The sequence below is a fragment of the Olea europaea genome, chromosome 5 (genome assembly GCF_002742605.1).
Source record: "Olea europaea var. sylvestris chromosome 5, O_europaea_v1, whole genome shotgun sequence".
Classification (NCBI taxonomy): domain Eukaryota; kingdom Viridiplantae; phylum Streptophyta; class Magnoliopsida; order Lamiales; family Oleaceae; genus Olea; species Olea europaea.
The window spans coordinates 6,665,685-6,685,246 of NC_036241.1; the positions used below are offsets into that span (position 1 = coordinate 6,665,685).

The 19,562-nt window shown below is 32.8% G+C and overlaps 1 protein-coding gene across 1 annotated transcript; it reads left to right on the forward strand.

Moving 5' to 3' along the window:
- The first annotated feature begins 8,763 nt into the window (after positions 1 to 8,763).
- On the forward strand, positions 8,764 to 9,435 carry LOC111394504 (ethylene-responsive transcription factor ERF010-like). Its single transcript, XM_023020359.1, has one exon. It carries the CDS (start codon positions 8,903 to 8,905, stop codon positions 9,323 to 9,325), a length of 423 nt encoding a protein of 140 aa, XP_022876127.1. The 5' UTR covers positions 8,764 to 8,902; the 3' UTR covers positions 9,326 to 9,435.
- The last annotated feature ends 10,127 nt before the right edge of the window (positions 9,436 to 19,562 follow it).

Genomic DNA, 19,562 nt, shown 5'->3' on the forward strand with positions numbered 1-19,562 from the left:
TTAGGGATGTTAACGAGTCGAGTAAAAGCTCGTCAGAAAATACGAGGCTCGATCCAAACTTTTGACACAGGCCAAGCCACGGCGGCTGGATTTTTTTTTTTTTAATTATTATACATTTATAATTGCCGCCTATTTAAAGGCAGCTTTCTGACGAACGCTACCTTTGTGTGTTGCCTCATTTTTTTTTTTTTTTTCAAGCCGGCCCTCGTGGCTCGTCAAGTCAGCTCTGGCCGCCAGTGGCTCGACCCAAAACCGGCCCGATGAGCCACACTTGGCTCGAAAAAAAAATGGCAGTAGCTGCCTTTTTAAAGAACGTTGCCTTTAAATAGGTAGTAAATATAAAAAAATTGAGCCGAGCCGCTCTGCAAGACCAAATTCGAAAGTTCGGGTCGAGCCTCGAATTTTTGGCCGAACTTTTGGTCGACTCGGCTTGGCTTGGGCAAAAAAACCTCGTCTTAATTTTACTCAAGCCTCGAGTTTTTGCTCACGAATCGACTCAACTCGACTCGTTGACATCCCTATTATCATCCCTAAATTAAACTGAACATTAATGTATTTTTTTCCTGACAATCCTCCCCTTTCACTTTTCTCAATTACTATTCCACACACAAGATTTTGTGGATGTCTCGAAGCGGTGCATTTGAAGTGTGCATATGAATGTGAATTGCTACCTTTGTATGTAAGCTACAACTTTTCGACATAAATCACTGAATATTAAAACAAGCAAAGCATTACCTGGTCATTACTTTTCCCCACTTTTTGAAGCAAGATGGCCAAAGATCAGTAGTCCAGGTATGCTAGCAAACAAATATATGACACAAATCATTGAATATTAAAACAAGCAAAGCATTACCTGGTCATTAGTCTTTCCCCACTTTCTGAATTAAGATGGCCAAAGATCAGTTGTCCAGGTATGCTAGCACACAAGTATATGACATAAATCATTGTCACCACCAACATCAACCAGTCAAAGGGCGTAGAAGATTTCTCAACATGAAATCTGTGGCACGTGTATTAAAGTGTAAAGTGCTCCTCCTATATATGTCTGATAACAATATAGTTAGGATAGGTTGTATGGAAAGAATTCAAGTTAAAATCATATCCATAAATATAATCATATTAAAACTGTGTATAAAATTCCTAAAATGCAGTAAATTTAGTCCTAACATTGTTGAACCCATACTCCGTATTGTGATAATAATAGAGTCATGGTATAAACAAAAAAATCAAGGTCTAATCAACGATCCAAACATTTATTAAAACAGTATCATTTCATCAGAGCGATCATACAAAGAAATAATTTGAAGATAGAACAAGTACTCATTGATAATAATATTGAAGATCTATTGACAAAGTTATAGTTCCAATATAAATATGACTGTCATGTAGACTTTTATGGTATTAGATGCATGAGTAATTGGATCTAGTACAAGTGAGAGTTTGTCATTGATATACCCTAAGTTCAATCGACTTTAGGATTTAAACCCTTTATTTTGATTGATATATTTCATTTATGATTTGAATTATTAGTGTGATAAATTAAATTAAAGAGTCTATAGATCAAGTTTTGATAACTTGTTAATTAAAAAGAGTTGTAATTGTGAAATACAAATTACATATGACTAAATCTTAAATTATTCATGATTGTAATAATGAGATACAGATATTGTTATTTCAATTAGGCCAATATTTGTGGCATTTTTCATTTATGAAGCGTATGTGATCTCACAAGTTAAAATATAGAGACATTTAAATAGACGTATTGATATTATGTTAAAAGGGAAAAAAAATTTATTAATATTAATAATAATAATAATAATAATAATAATAATAATAATAATAATAATAATATTGGACACCCGCTACAGAGATTTCGCCGTGGATAACTATTAAGTGTCAGTGTTTAATCTCTAATGTTCGTTAGTGAAGTTGATTGTTCAACTTGAGATCGTCGTAGTATTTTATATGAGGACTGACTACTTCAATAATATTAGATGCTGTTTTGTCAAGAGTCGTTAATAGGGCATTATTCAGGTATAGCAAAAATCACATGAAGGTTATGAATTATTAATAAAGGATTCTTCACTTCTTAGATAGTAAGAAATTATGACATGGTTTCGTTCGTTTAAATTGAAATCGAAATCCATCATCAATGTAAGTTCATTAGCCGAAAAGAGTTTTGATGATAAATGACTTAAAAGCAAAACCAAAAAAAAAAAATGATCGATTAAATCGAGATTGACAAGTCTACATACCTAGTAATTGATCGAGTAGTACTGAAGAAAGAATTATTAGCCACAGTAATTGAAGAAGTTTGATTTTGTCACGCCACGTAATATTTTTCGTAAAATGTATTGTCATGACACATTGCTTGATGTCATCTAAGATGATAAGTGTGAATTAATTAATCCATGCGAATTAATGATAAATTAAAAGGAGAGTTTTAGTTTAACTTATTTTTATTAGATTAAAATAATGACTCACGTCATTCAATATTGTGATTGGGAACTTAATGGGTCACAAAAAGAGCGAGAACTAGAAGAATATTAAGAATTAATTAATTGACAAGTGAGTGACATTTGTGCAATTAATTAATTTGGATTGTTTTTTAACAAGTCAGGATTAATTAAATTAAATTAAATTAACTAATGGGTCAACTTATGTTTAATGAATGAGTCAAATTCATTAAACATCTATTAATAAATAATTAGGGTTAGAAATGTTATAACATCCATTCCTAATCTTGCTCGCTCAAAAATAAAATAATAAAATCATAATTTCTTATTTTTCTTCTTTCTTTGTGGACTATCATTGAATGTTGGATGATTGGACATTTGTATGTGGTTTGGAGAGATCATGGTGGATCTTGTACAAAATTCTCAAATAACTTTGAAGAACTCATTAAATGTAAGGTTTTTATCACATTTTTAATCTAAACATAAAGACGATCTTTCAAAGGAATATGAAACAATTTAAATTTCATTGTACATGGGTAGATTCCCAACAGGTTAAGCCCACATTATAAGATAAGGAGTTTTTATTATAAAATTGAATTAAATATTTTATAGACAATATGGATTGGACATCCAGATGTGATTCATTAGGATCGAGCTACATGATCCGCACGGATGATCGTGGAGATGACCGCACACACTCATACATGGAGGTTCGGTTTTTTTTCAATCACTTGGGACCCACCTCGACAGGTGAGGGTGTGGTCACCCGTTGTGTCAAGTGTCAACCATGATGTTCATTTGCCATTTTCCGATTCATTATGTAAACTTCATGGTTGAGATACAACTTATAACTATAAAATATTTAAATAATTTATTTGGATTTGTTTGACCAAAACTCTGTGTTATTTTGCTAATACATGATGTTAATTGGCCACTAATTTATTGAACAATACAGAGATTAATATAACAAAACTACCTAATTTGTATATACATACACAGAACAATACATGTCTCAAGATGTAAATATTATAAATAGAGAGAGAAACTATTAAGGGGTACTGTTGAGTGTTGAGGAGATTAAAATATATTTAAATCCTTTTTTTAATTAATGTATTAAGTAAAGCTTAATCAACAGGATTATCTCTTTTTGTTGATGAAATAATGCTATTTGCAGTTTCTCACTACCACAGTAGCTCATTATCGCAGTCCCCTTACATATTATACATATGGCTATTAGTGATTTGATACATAAGACAACAAAAAACTATCACATTAGTGTATTAAATCACTAAATGTTACATGTATATCATGTAATGCGACTATGGCTGTGAGTGACTGTAAATAGCATTACTCTTGTCGATGTGAATAATTCCATAAATTCAGTCGTAAAACAATTGTTCTAAAAAACTTGGAGGTATTTCTTAAATCTGTAACTTGGATATTAAAGAGTGATTATAGTCGTCACCAAACAGAACACATGTTAAATTCTAACTTCTCAACTTTCATTGATTATTATTGCGTCAACGGAAGAACAACTCAATTCATCCATCTCCCACCAACTTTAATTGGGAATTTATTTTAATTATTATTATTATTTGCCAAATCAAAATTAGTATCACTAAAGTACTAAAATTTTATCAGACATGAGTCATGCAGAATAACCGTACAGTCATTTTATTAAAATGTCCTCTATCTTCATCTATTTAAAGTTGACAAAAAACAAATATGTTTGATTGTCAATATTTTTCCACCAAAATTCATATTTTTATGTTGTTTGATTGTCAATTTTTTCACGGAAAATATTTTCCTACTTTTGTTTATGTGATCATATTATCATCAAAATCAAAGAAAATGTTTTCTTTAGAGAAGTATGATTTTACTTTATTTTTTCCAGAAATTCACTCTCTCTCTCAATTATATATCCGCTCTCTCTCACTTACCCATCAATAAAAAACGGATAAGTATAATATTTTATATATTAAAAATTAAATCAATCAAACACATTCAACCATTGTTTGAGCCACATTATTAGAATGGAAATGTATTTTTAAATAGTATATTGATGGGAAATACGTAATTAAAAAATAAAGAAAAGTTTTTAATTTACGTATAATATTATTTTATTAAAGAATATTTGGTAGAAATAATGTCAAATCACTGCTGAAAAATGTATTTTTTTCAAATAATGTGGCTCAAACAAGGCCTTAATTGATAATTTCCATGCATATAAGCTCTAGACAATTAAATTATCTAAAGTTTATTTTCTTTTCATATAAATTTCATGCTTGTAATCAAAAACGCAAAATTCTTCAACTTTGACTAAGTTGATGATGCTGCCTAATTTGTACGAAATTATGCAAAGAAAAAGAGAGAGTACGCGCCTAAATCAAGTAGACATTTCCACCGACTGAGTTTTAAATTCGTGCAAAAAGGCAATCGAAGATTTTGATAACGCTTTTAAAGAGACAATGGCATATTTGTCCAAAATTAAAATAAAATAAAATAAGCATTATTTAGGAAGTAAAAAGTGGTGAGCCCATTTTACTTTCACCCTTTAAAAATGACATCCCATTTAATTTCCTATATTTAATTCCTATATATGTTTTAAAATATAAGAATATATGATTCATTATTAAGTATTTAACATGATGAGTTGTAAAATGTCCAAACTATTTAGTTTCAAAGTAATATTTGTTTTATTTAATTTTATATTACTACCCAAAACGCTTTGAGCCCTTGATTATTTCTCATTATCTAAAAATTCATTTTTCTTTTTCAACTACATATTTTTATAATAAAATATTTTACACGCAAATTTAAAATTTTTCTACTTTTTAACCCCACATTTTTCAAAAATTCACTTTTACAAACCTCATTTTCACCAATTAAAAAAATGGAGTTCAAACACATCCTAACTATCAAAGCGACCATCGTAAAAAAGAAGACATAACTCAAGTAACTCAAGAAATAAGATGGAAGGTAACTCAAGAAATGAGAGAGAAAAACGTTGTTGACAAAATAAGCAATTATTTATTATGCCCGTATTTGATCCCCATTTTTGGGGTATAATGTATTATAGAATAATGATTTTTTGAAAAATATATGATTAAAAAATAAGAATTTTTTTAAAATATGTGTATAATTATTTTATGGTAGAATGTGTAATTGAAAATGACATTTGAAAAAATACATTTTTGAATGGGGCTCAAACAATGAATATAAATGTAAATAAACCTATTTAAGTAGGATCGAGCTACATAGCTCGTGCGGGTGATCGCATGGTTGACATAATACACACACATGAGGGTCAGAATTATTTTATTCATAAAAAATCCACGTCGACCATGTAAAGGTGTGGTCACCTGAGTCTCAATGTTCGACATTTTCCATTTAAGTTTATTTTAGTAAATTTGTTAAACTAAACGAGTCTACTCTAGCGTCGCAGGCCTACAACTTGACCTTGTCCTCGTGGGTATTATTCTTATTTTTTTCTCCCAAACAAAATGTGGTCCAAAATTGCAATTTGATCAATTTAACACCACAAATCTACGTCATGTGATGCACCTTTGAAATCACACATGCCCTTTGAGCTTTCAATAAATGGAATTTGGATTCATTGAATCAATTCATATGTTATTTTAATTTAATGGTAGAACAAGCATAAATTCAAAATTGATTATTGTGTATAAAGTTTTACTAGCTAAAAGGAAATAAAATTGAGTTGCAACTTGGTACTTCATTGATGAAAGTTGATAAAATGTTATGCATTACTATTATTCAAAGCTAATATTGATTGCTCAAGAGTGCAGTAACAGGGTAGTGTTAGACAAAAAAGCGTTATGCGTTGAATGAAATTCATCTTAATCTATGTAAGCCACGATTAGACGAATTTGATGACAACTAAAAAGACACAGTAAATAAGTGTTGCATTATAGGTTACATGTTTGTGTATGTTTTACTATGTACTAACCAAATTACATGAAGTAGATAGTTATATCTTTAAAATAGGGATGACAACGGAACAGGTATGTGATGGGTCAACCATTTCCATCCCTATCCTATCAAATATTTTTGTTATCGTATCCTCATACTCATACCTTGATAAAGTTGGACGGGATGGGTTGAGCGAGTCCCTTGCCCCATTTATAGCCCCATTTATTTTTTTTATTTTTATTTTATTTTTTATGTCTTTAATTAGTAAATATTATTACTTTTTTACCAATTTGTTAAAAACAACTTATGTTCTCTTTAAATATGATAATAAATCTATTATTTTTATTTGATAAAAACTTAAATTTGAAATTAACATTAAACAATGTGTGAACTACGTTTTCGTACCCGTTTCAGGACTATGACCCTTGCCCCGTACCCACCCCATGTACCCAGTTAGGCGGGCAATCCCCATTCCATTCGAGATTGGGCCCACGAGTATTGGTTTGAATGAGTTTTTTTGTCATTCCTACTTTAAAAAACGCGATATTAGGACACAAACCTCACAAGTACACTATGAACTCTTATTTCTATAAAATAAAAAAAGAGTTTTCATCCATGTTTGGTCCATGCTCTTGAACCTCGTCAGTACACTATGAACTCTTATTTCTATGAAATAAAATAAGAGTTTCCAACCATGTTTGGTCCATACTCTCGAACCTCATCAGGACACTATGAACTCTTATTTCTATAAAATAAAATAAGAGTTTCCAACCATGTTTGGTCCATACTCTCGAACCTCATCAATACACTATGAACTCTTATTTCTATAAAATAAAATAAGAGTTTCCATCCATGTTTGGTCCATACTCTCTTAAACTAATTTTTATTATACTAATTTTCAATCACACATGCTCCTATTAATTTAATTGTACATGTGGGCTCATAATTTCTTTCTCGTTTTTGACCACGTATTTTCCAATAGAGTCGTTTTTAACAAAATTTATTCTAAAAAATTCTATTTCAAATTTGCCCTTAACATAACACATGAAAATTTGACATGCATAATGTGAAAACCACCATACCAATTCATTTGATACTTACTTTATAACAACTCCCATCTCTCTAAATTGATATGGAACTGATTTTCAGAGTTCATTGTTAAGAATGTTTCTAGATTGATATGTAGGGGCCTCTTTAAACGCAGTTGTAACGTGACAATTAATTTTGGTGCTCTAAGGTAACAAAATTAAAAGAGAAGTAATGGGTCGTGTCGGCCAAATTCGTACCTTATCTTTTAAGAAATATCAACATGGCGGCCATGTTGTCAATGCACTCTCATCAATCATAAAATAAAAGAATTTCATTGCGCGAAAAATATGAATAATATTATTTATTGATGGTTATTTTGTGACGTGGCGTTAAACAAGAATAATGTTATTAATTTTACTAGTGGGACTTGTTTGTCTCTACCATATTGTCCAATATATTATGATTTATTGAACAATATGAAAGTGATATCATGACTTCCTCAATGCCACATAAATTGGTGCTACTAATGAAGTCCTTGTTTGATCATTAAATAGAGTTTTTTGGGGGGGAAAAATTAGGATAATATTTTTTGGAGAATGTATGGTAAAAGAATAAGAAAAAAATTATGAATTTAATTGTAAAATATTTTTTTGTGAGAATGTATGATTGAAAATGAATTTTAGAAAAAAAAAAAAAATAAATAAAGAGTTTTGGAGAATGGTAAACATATAGGGGCCTAATAGTGCAACCAATAAAGTACTTTACTTTAAAACCATAATACCTTGATACTATTGTTGATGGCTGGAGGAGGGGTATAGTTCCAAACCTGAATCATAAAGGATATATATATATATATATATATATATATAATAAAATATTTTTTTCTCAAATTCATTTTCAACCACACATTCTCACAATAAAATATTCTGCACGTAAATTTAAATTTTTTTCTATTTTTAAACTATACATTCACTATTTCAAAACTTATTTTTTTTTTAAAAAAAATCATTTTAAAGATTATCAGAAAGAGGATTAGTGTGTTTGACCACATTATTTAAAAAAAATGTATTTTGTAATAGTAGATTGATGGAGAATGTGTGGTTAAAAAATTAAAAAAAATTTGAATTTGCGTGTAATATTATTTTATTGAAAAATGTGTGATAAAAATGATATCAAGTAACCAATACTTTTTTTTTTTTTTTTGGAAGAATGCAGCTCAAACAGGTTGTTAATCAATCTTGTCAATCCGGGTCACGTCACCCGGTAAATAACATTATTCGGAAAATTGTGCATACTTAAAAATTAATATATCCACTTGTTCCACACCTCCATATAGATATCAACACATGGCCTCAATTGCTTCATGTTTGTATATATAAAAGGAGAATTTCTTCCTCACAATATTTTTGTACTTTTCCTTTATGGTTATTCACAAACATACATATAATCTAACGTAGTTTTAATTTCTTCTCTTAATCTAATAGATGGAGAGGGGTGGTTGTGCTTCTTCAAGAAAGCAAAGGCAAAACCGACAAGACAAACCCTACAGAGGAATAAGGATGAGAAAGTGGGGAAAGTGGGTGGCTGAGATTAGAGAGCCAAACAAAAGGTCAAGAATTTGGCTTGGTTCTTATTCTTCTCCAGTGGCCGCCGCCCGCGCCTACGACACCGCCGTGTTCTACCTCCGTGGCCCGACCGCCAAGCTTAACTTCCCTGAATCCATAGTGAAAGAAGATGATCAGCCTCATGATTTGTCCGCTGCTTTCATTAGAAAGAAGGCTACTGCTGTTGGTGCTAGAGTTGATGCAGCTCTTCATGCATCCACAGCTGAATCCAATTCAATCGGATTTTTCGAAAAACCCGACTTGAATGAACATCCAAGTCCTGAGAGTTCTGAGGATAATTGACCACAGAAATAGAAGGGATTTTAGGGTTTTCTGTTGAAGTATATTCTAAATAAAGGATTATTTGTTGGTATTCAGTTTCTTAATATGAATATTTAGTGTTATTGAGCTCATATATAGAGTTGCCTAACAAAGTTTTCGATAAAAGTTTTAGCATATTTTAACAAAAGTTCACAAAATGTGTAGTTGAAAAGTTGATAAAAGTTTCAAATTTCATGAAAATGTATGATTAAAATTAACTAATGACGTTGACCTCAATTTTTTGCTTACTTTTTAAGCTTTTCCAAACTAGCACTCATTGTTAATGAGTTTAATTTTTATATTCATGGCCTTCTACTGTTCTATTTATTATTGTGATTGAATTTGGATAATTTCAGAAGGAAAAAAGTGGCCATAAAATAAGATGATGATAAGAATATGCAACTAGTACCCCTTTGTCCCTGTCATTGCACAATGAAAAGTCTGGAATAATGTGGAGGTGGGCACTGAGACTGATTTGTTTTAATTTGGGGTCACTGAATTTTAGTGAAGTTAACCCAAATTAAGTATTTAAATATGATTTGGAAAAAGTTTATTGCAAAAACAGATCTTTTTCAGTTATAATTTTGTTTTATTTCTTATATCAACTATTAGGGCAAAGGGAATTTTATGACAGTGTTTATTGAGCTTTATGAATAGAGGACCAGTCTGAAACACCATCTTTAATTTGGGCAACTTATATTGTGGGGTTTCGTAGGTATTAAAATCATATTTTTAGTAAATTTTGATAAAAATTGATGAAACGTGTGGCTGAAAAGTTGTGGATTTCATAACATATGTATTTAGAATTAATTGCTGATTATAACTAAGATTAAAATCTTTAATCTTTACCAAACAAGGGCATTATTATTTTTTATTTATTTATTTTTTTTCAATTTTCAAATTTTAGTGAAGAAATCAAAAAAAAAATTACAGAAGTAGGAGTATGAATGATAAGTTTTTAAGGGGAATAATGCACTTGCAAGAATATTTAGACATTCATTCCTATCTTTCTTTCTTCATTTTTTTTTTTTTTTTTTTTTTTTTTTTTTTTTTTTTTTTTTTGCCCTTTAACGTATTTAGGCATCAGCTACTTTTCCTAAATTGTCTAGAAAACAGACTAAGTGATTACAGTTAACAAAATTTTAGACGGTATGGAAATTTCTTTCTTTTGGCTAAAATAAAGTTGTCTTTAAAAAAATAAAAAATAAAAAATAAATAAAAATTGTCCTTTACAATCTCATAAATTTCAGTTTTCATGTTTAATCATAAAACTTATATCATATTTAATGGTAGTGTAGGTTTTTCTTTTATGACACAATTACTCTGCTGCCTAACTGTACCACAATAAATTCTTGAACTGTGTGTCTATTTTCTGCTGAATTCTATAGTACACTATCAGTTGTCAATTAATTTGCATGAAGCAGCGACGAGAGATACGAGAAAAATAAAAGAGTAGAGAGAAGTTGAAGAAATTAAAAGTTCGGTTGGTTGAAGTTGATTAATTTACATTTTCTAGTGTAGTTGCAACATAAAGTAGTTTCTATAACAATAAATATTAGGAGTCAAATGAGAACTAGCAAATGAGAGGGAAAGCCTCAAACCATTACATGGAGATCATTTCGGGACGAATCCACATAATCTCGGCGACAGCTAAGCTTTGGGCCTCTTTTATATTTTGGTATTGTTCTCGTTATTGCCAAATTCTTTATATCGACACGATCCATTCTTTCGTAGTACATGATCGATAGAAATTTCGATCCTATCTAAACTACTCATTTTCAAATGAGATCCATCTCAAAATGTTCTACTATCTCTGAACATACAAACTATTGAGATTTGAGGTTTCATCTCAAAATGTCAATCTTATTAAGAGGTGTGGTTCAAACTTTTATAAGTTGGTCTATGTTTTTATCTTTATTCAATGTGAAATTTTATCTCTTAATATGACTCACAAGATGGTGGTTCATTTGAGTAAACCAATTTTGAAATTCGCATGCTCATTTTTTGAGTTTTAATGAGATTGAATTGTTCGTCGAAACTTAATGGACTCTAATACTATATTAAAACGTTGGGTTCCATTTTAAAATATCAACCTTATATTTTAATAAAGTTTATACTACAAAAATACTGAAGAAAGAAAGATGCGCTCAAATTTCACTATCATTTGCACCTTCAGTTGGTCGAAGATATGGTATCTTGGATTTACTCTTGGAACTCGATAGTCAGAAATTGTTGCTTAGAGCCAAATGGTACACCATGTGAATTGAATCATACATGCATAGGAGTAAAAATGATTCCATGAGATGCACGAAATTTTTTCTTGATATGGGGTATTTAGTACTCTGTGTTAGTGTTTAATTGACATGTATATTAAATAAAAGGGACCAACTATTTAATTGAACCTCAGATATACGTCAATTAATCAGTAGCAAAAGCACTTAATTTAACAGTCCATGAGTACTAAAAGTTTTCTCGAAATGCATAAAATAAAGAGATTTAGCCATTGTTTGAGCCCCGTTCTTTGAAAAAATATATATATTCTTAAAAAGTGTTTTGGCATCATTTCAACAACAAATACATTTTTCAATAAAATAATATTACACACAAATTTAAAACATTTTCTTATTCTTTAACTATACATCCCCATCATTACATTATTCAAAAATACATCCCCCCTTCAAAAAAAAAAAAAAATGAGGCTCAAACAAAGGCTGTAATTGCTAAACTAGTAAACTATACACCTAAAAAGTAAAATACATTTTGTGAGTGATTTTCTCCTATCTTTGAGGCGTTGGATAATGTTCTTGTTGCTGTAACTCAAGTTCATGGACGTTCTCCAAAGCACTACTACTTTGGTGTATAGACATGTTTTCGGATTGAAGAAATGAGATTAAAAAAAACCATTGATTGAGAAATCGAGACGTAAACCAAAATCTCTATGTCCTAGGTTAGTAGTTCTTGCTCTCGTCCTCTAACAATTTTGATACCCAAGACTTGTGTCTTGAGAGCGAATGCCAATGGACACTTCATATCCCTTTGAATATGTTTTCCTAGTTTTTTTTAAGTCATTCAGTTCAATCTTTCACGCGATTTACATATGAGTTCCTAGTTAGATATGAAATATTTTTATGTCCCTTTTATTTGCCTACCAAGATAACTAACCAAACCATCAAACACCTACAATTCGAAACATGACCCTAACAATTTTTCTTATCAAATCCTCATTGTCAATCCTAGCTTATTCTACTGAAAGATGAGATTTTACTCTTAAATTGAAACCATATACAATCAATATAAGAAAAAAGGGTTTTAGCAACATGTAAAAGGCAACATTCATCAATTGCATGTTACTAAAAGGGGTCAATTGCAACATTCAATAAGAGTATGTTGCCATTAACACTAAATTAAGATTTAACAACGTTTTTTTAATGAATGTTGCTAAAACACCCTTTTACAACGTTCATACACCGTTGTTATTACTTTTTTTTTGCAACGAGCAATGCGCGTTGCTGTAGAGTTTCAACAACGTTCAAAGAATGTTGCTGTTATTAGTTTTAGTAACATTCAATGAACGTTGCCGTTAATCAGTTTTAGCAACGTTCATTTGAATGAACGTTGCGGTTAATCAGTTTTGGCAACGTTTAGACGAACGTTGCCGTTTGTTGGCATAAAGAAAATAAATAATAAATTTAAAAAATTCCCCTGAGTTGGAATAGATCTAAACCATAGATTATCAACATCCAATAACAGTCGTTAGATCCTAATATAAAACAAAAGCCTCTCTCATTTAGCGCAAGAAACCAGATGGAGCCGACTGCGCATCTCTCTCTTGTCCCATTTCATCTAATCTCATGTTTCCTCTTCTTCTCCTTTTTCTTTAAGCCTTGATTTAGTTTCTTACCATGCTCTCAGTAAAATGATGGCAACGACTTTTGTCAATAGTGTACTCTATCTACACAGACAAAGTATCTCCAATAATTGAACTCTAAAGAATGCACTGTTGAGATGTGATATATGATCACGTTTGATAAATTGAAAGTGGGCAGTTTAGTCCCTATTTTTCCTACTTGATTCTAGCATATATTTATTGACACCACACACATAATCTCTTGGTTAAATTTACCGAAGTTCCATCTAGGTCAGAAAGCATTTAACATAAATTCCAGAGATGGCAATTCTGAGATTTTTTTTGTCTATTCATGCTCTTATGGTAGCTTGGACTGTAGTGTAATCTTCTGGTTGTTGATTACAGTGTTATGATATAAATGAACTTCTCCTAAACATTTCAGGTGATACCTCTTTCACAATGGATTGAAGAAATACAGACTCCAAATGCTATTTTGTCGAAGCACCAAGTATCTTCAAGATGGGAGGCTCTTTCCTACAAGAAAGATGCAGGCTACGAAGAAAGTAATGGGAAGGATTTTTGAGAGTTAGCCAACCCAATAGTTTGAAGACAGCAAGTTGTAAATTATCTTCTTTTATACAATAATTTTCTATTATTTAAGAGGAGTGTAAGATAATGTTTATTTGATGGGCAATATGTAAATGAAAATTTTTCTTCGATTTATTACAATGATGTGTTTTGTCTATTTGATATGGATTAATAAAATTATATTAATGTCATGTTGGCCTAAAAAGTCTTTTTTATTTTGTGGTTGATTTGGTAAATTGCTATACATATAGAAAAAATGCAAAAAAATAAAATAAAATAATAATAATAATAAATAAATAAAATTAAATAACCTACGGCGCCATTCATTGAACGTTGCAAATGCAATTTTTCGCAACGCTCAATGAACGTTGCGAATGATGGTTTTCGCAAAACGTTACGAAAACCATCATTTGTCCTGTAACGACCCAAATCTTGGAATTTGAAATTGTACAAAAACAACAACGTTTTTTTTTATAAAAATAAATAAAATCGGGTTAAATTTATTTATTTTATTAATTTTCTTTTTATTTTGTAATTTGCTCTTACATTCTATTAAAAGTTCCAAAAATTATTGAAAATATAACTTATTTAAGTTAGATAAGTTAAATGACAAAACTAAAAGGGAGGATGAAAACGGATGTTATCGTACTTTAACAGAATAAATTTAGCAATGTGCTACCCAACGATCAAGTTTAGTTCGATAATTTATTGGATTCCTAATTCTACAAAAAATTTTACAGTATTTTCTAAATCAATCAAATACAACATAATAAAATTTCAAAATGTTCTAACACTATTAAGCTCACAAGTGAACATTCAAACACGTGAAAAAACTATTCTCAGGTATCCTAAACACAACACACGGAAAATAACATCTTATTCTACTTATCTTCAATTGACTTGATTGCAAAGCCAACAGAGAGATCACTCATAAAGCTTTCAAATCCCACTAGTTTTGTTCAAAAATTCTGTCTGGAATAATGTGATAAAGTTCAAACAGTAAGTTGAAATTATTGTTTATAAGTCTAAAATTTAATCTTATCCCTTGTTTGAGCCCCATTTTGAGAAAAAAAATTAATTTTTGAATAATGTATTGATGGAAAATATGTAGTTAAAAAAGAAGAAAAAGTTCTAAATTTGCGTGTAAATAATTTTATTGAAGAATGTGTTGTTGAAATGATGTCAAAACACTGTTGAAAATGTATTTTTCCTTAAAGAATGAGGCTCGAGCAAGGGCTTAACTTCTCTAACAACTTTAATTATACGCATACTTAAACCAATTAAAAATTTCAAATTCATGTTTCCTGTATCCTAATCCCTTTTCCTACCCCTTATTTAACTCTCTCTTCAAATTGAAAATCCAATAGAAAATCCACTACTAATTCTTCTCTCATTCAATGCTCAATCCACTGTCGATTGTCCTCCTCAACAAGAATATAAAGGGTACAAGAAACAGGTTCTTGAAATGGCAATGCACTTACATCCCACAAGTTTTTGAGATTTTTGTTAGTGATTTGTGATGGTTTTGCCCAAGTTGAAAGACGTTTCCGATGATTGTGATAAAGCCATGCAAGTAGCAAATAATGTCAAGTCACGTGCTGGAGTCAAGTTTGTTTCTGAGTTTGTTATTCTGTTTCAGGTTGTTAGTGAATAAGTCCAAGTGGATAAGTCTTGCTGATTATTTTTCCTAAATCCGTAGCTTAATTTTTGCATTATTGTTATCATTTTGAAGGCTATAAATAGCCTCGACATGTTCAATAAAAAGGTGTGAAATATCTATTCAAGCTTCCTTAATATTCTTCTTCTGCTTTCTGTTTAAATCCTTATCTTCTTCTGCTTCCTGTTTAAATCTTTATCAGTGGTATCAAAGTCGGTCTGATTATGGACACCCGTGGCAAAACCAATGCGGAATTTTGCAATGAGGTGAATGAATCCTTGGCTCGACATGAGTCCAATTTCGACCAAATCAATATGGCTCTATGAACTGTATTAACTGAGTTACAGGCTTTAAGGGTCTCTAACACAACACACACTAGTCCAGCTGATGTTAACCCATTTTACCCAGGTGAAACCTCACACTCTCCAAATGTTGTGCGGCCCAAAACTCCTAATGACAATTATCACCAGCATATCAAGCTGCTCTTTCCTAACTTCAACGGCGAGGATCCAAGTGGCTGGCTTTACAAGGCGGAACAATACTTTGAGTTTCAAAACATTGCTTGCGACCAACAAGTGCAGTTGGCTTCTTTCCATCTAGAGGGCATTGCTTTACAGTGGCACCGATGGTTGACAAAATTTCGCGGACCACTCACTTAGGCGGAGTTTACCAAGGCAGTCCTTCTTCGTTTTGGCCCCACAGATTATGAGGATCTATCTGAGGCTTTAACTCGGCTTAGACAAACTACCAATGTGGCTGAATATCAGGAAGCTTTCGAAAAGCTTTCCCACCGAGTTGATGGCCTGCCTGAAACATTTCTTATTGGTTGTTTTATTGTGGGACTTCGAGACGATATTCGCATAGATGTAAAAATCAAACAACCTAGCACCTTGGCTGATGCAATAGGAGTTGCTCGATTAATTGAAGAACGAAATCAATTACAGAAGAAAACAAACCAACTAATTCGTTCCCAACCAGCCATAATGGCACCCAAGACGAGCCTCAACCGAACAGCCGGCATACTTGGCCCTCCACCTAGCCAGCATGGGAACCCAAACTCAAATATGACTCCGACCACAATTCGACGTATCACCAATCAAGAGGCACGAGAGCGACGTGACAAAGGGTTATGTTACTACTATGATGAGAAATTTGTTCCAGGCCATCGGTGTGAACACCCACAATTATTTATGATGGAAGATTTACCTCAACCAAGCTTTGATGGAGATGATCTTGCTGAATATGAACCTGAGGATCCAAAAGTTACGCCTGAAATCTCTTTCCATGCAATTTCTGGGACAAACAATCCTCAAACTTTATGTGTATTGGGCAAGCTGAAAAACAAGAATGTTACTGTACTCATAGACAGTGGTAGCACCGACAACTTCATTGATCAATCTATAGTCAACAAGTATGGGTTACCAGTAATCCACGATAAGAAATTCCAAGTCATGGTAGCCAATCGAAAGAAAATAGATTGTGCTGGACAATGCCAAGCACTCACCATTACCATCCAAGGTAAACCCATCACTGCAGATTATTATGTTCTCCCTGTTGCTGCATGCCAATTGGTTTTAGGAGTACAATGGCTAGAGACTCTCGGTCCAATTGAGACAGACTATAGGCAGCTAACAATGACCTTCAAAGTTGGAGAAGTTTCCCACACATTCCAAGGACTAAAACAGGCTAGCATCGAAGCTTTAATAGAAAAAGAATTTGGTTGCCTACAAGGTACTGGACTTCTCTTTCAAATCTTACTCTCAGTAGATAGCTCCCAGCTAAACTCCTACCCTCCTGACCTAACCCAGCTTTTAACCACTTTTCATAAAGTATTTGAATCACCGACTAACCTACCGCCAAAGCGATTACATGATCATCGCATTCCCCTACAGCCAAACACGGAGCTAGTAAGTGTTAGGCCGTATCGATATCCTTATTACCAAAAAACTGAAATTGAAAAGATGGTGAGGGAGCTCCTGCAATCCGGATTGATAAGACCAAGTAATAGCCCATTCTCATCACCGGTTCTATTAGCGAAGAAGGCAGATGGTGATTGGCGATTTTGTGTAGACTATCGAGCATTGAACCATATAACAATCAAGGACAAATACCCTATTCCGGTTATTGATGAGCTCTTAGATGAGCTCCATGGAGCTAAATTCTTCTCCAAGTTAGATTTAAAAGCTGGCTATCACCAAATTCGGGTACAAGAAGAAGACATTCAGAAAACAGCTTTTCGGACACATGAAGGGCACTACGAGTTCCTTGTAATACCATTTGGCCTCACCAATGCACCTTCCACCTTCCAAAGCCTCATGAATGACCTCTTCCGCCCCTATCTTCAGAAGTTTATCTTGGTTTTTTTTGACGATATTCTAGTGTATTCACAAACATGGAAAGAACACCTCTCACATCTACATATAATTCTCACCATTCTGGAAACTAACCATTTATTTGCTAAAAGGACAAAGTGCAAGTTTGGTGTTACCCAAGTTGACTATTTGGGTCACATTATTTCTGAGCATGGAGTGGCTGTGGACCCAACAAAAATACAAGCTATCCTTGAATGGCCAACACCCACCATAACCAAGGGAATACGTGGATTTCTCGGGTTGGCAGGATATTATCGAAATTTATACGAGATTTTGGATGTATAGCTGCCCCATTAACTCAACTCTTATCCAAGGAAGGATTTAAATGGAATGAGGTAGCTGAGTTAGCCTTTAAAAGGTTGAAGAAAGCATTGACATCGCCACCAGTTATACGTCTTCCTGATTTCTCCCAACGGTTTGTGATTGAATGTGATGCAAGTGGGATTGGAATTGGAGCAGTCTTATCTCAACAAAATCGACCAGTAGCTTTCTTCAGCGAGGTTTTGAAAGGATCAGCTTTGTTACTGTCTACCTATGAGAAAGAAATGTTAGCCATTGTCAAATCTATTCAAAAATGGCACCCATATCTTCTCGGAAAATCGTTTACAGTTCGCATAGACCAAAAAAGTCTTAAATATTTACTTGAGCAGCGGATCACTACCCAGCACAAACTCGATGGCTTCCAAAGATCCTTGGATATGATTATGAAATTGAGTATAAGCGGGGGCCCCAAAAATCAAGTTGCTGATTCATTGTCCCGTGTGGTCGAATTTCAATTCCTATCCATTTCCATGCCATGTGCGGATTGGTGGTCAATATTACAAAGTGAGGTGTCACAGGATCCCTTCTATACAAAACTAGGCCAAACACAGTTAGTCCACCAATTGGTTCAACGAGATGGAGCGTGGTTTAAAAATGACAAGGTTTACTTGAGCCCAACTTCAAACTTGATTCAGAAAATAATTTTCGATTGCCACTCAACGCCTACGGGAGGACACTTCGGGTTCCATAAGACTCTCTCCCGTATTAAACTCAGCTTCTTGTGGCCTAATATGTGCAGGACAGTCAAGGAATTTCTACAGCAATGCACTATTTGTCAACAGTACAAAACAGATTGTATGAAGCCGGCTGGGCTATTACAACCCTTACCAATTCCGGCTCAAATATGGACTGATGTCTCAATGGATTTTATTGAAGGATTACCGCCATCAAATGGACATACTGTCATCATGGTAGTCGTTGATCGCTTAACAAAGTATGCCCACTTTGTAGCCTTGAAACATCCATTTACCGCAATCATTGTTGCCAAAGCATTTGTAGCCAATATAGTTCGTCTCCATGGCATTCCCACATCCATTGTCAGTGATCGAGATAAGGTGTTTATTAGCTCCTTTTGGCAAGCATTATTCCAATTACAAGGAACCAAGCTTTGCATGAGCTCAAGCTACCATCCTCAATTTGATGGCCAAACGGAGGTAGTAAACCGTACCTTGGAGCAATATTTACGATGTTTTGCAGGCGATCGACCACGGAAATGGCTGGAATGGATTCCTTGGGCTGAGTTTAGCTATAACACATTTATCCACTCCTCACTAAAATGACGCCCTTCGAAGCTGTATATGATATTCCACCCCCAAGTGTACTCACTTACATTCCTGGCACTTCTCACATCCAAGCAGTTGATGAATACCCACGTGATCGAGATGTCATTCTGCGTGAGTTGCGTCACAATCTTTCAGTAGCCCAACATCGAAT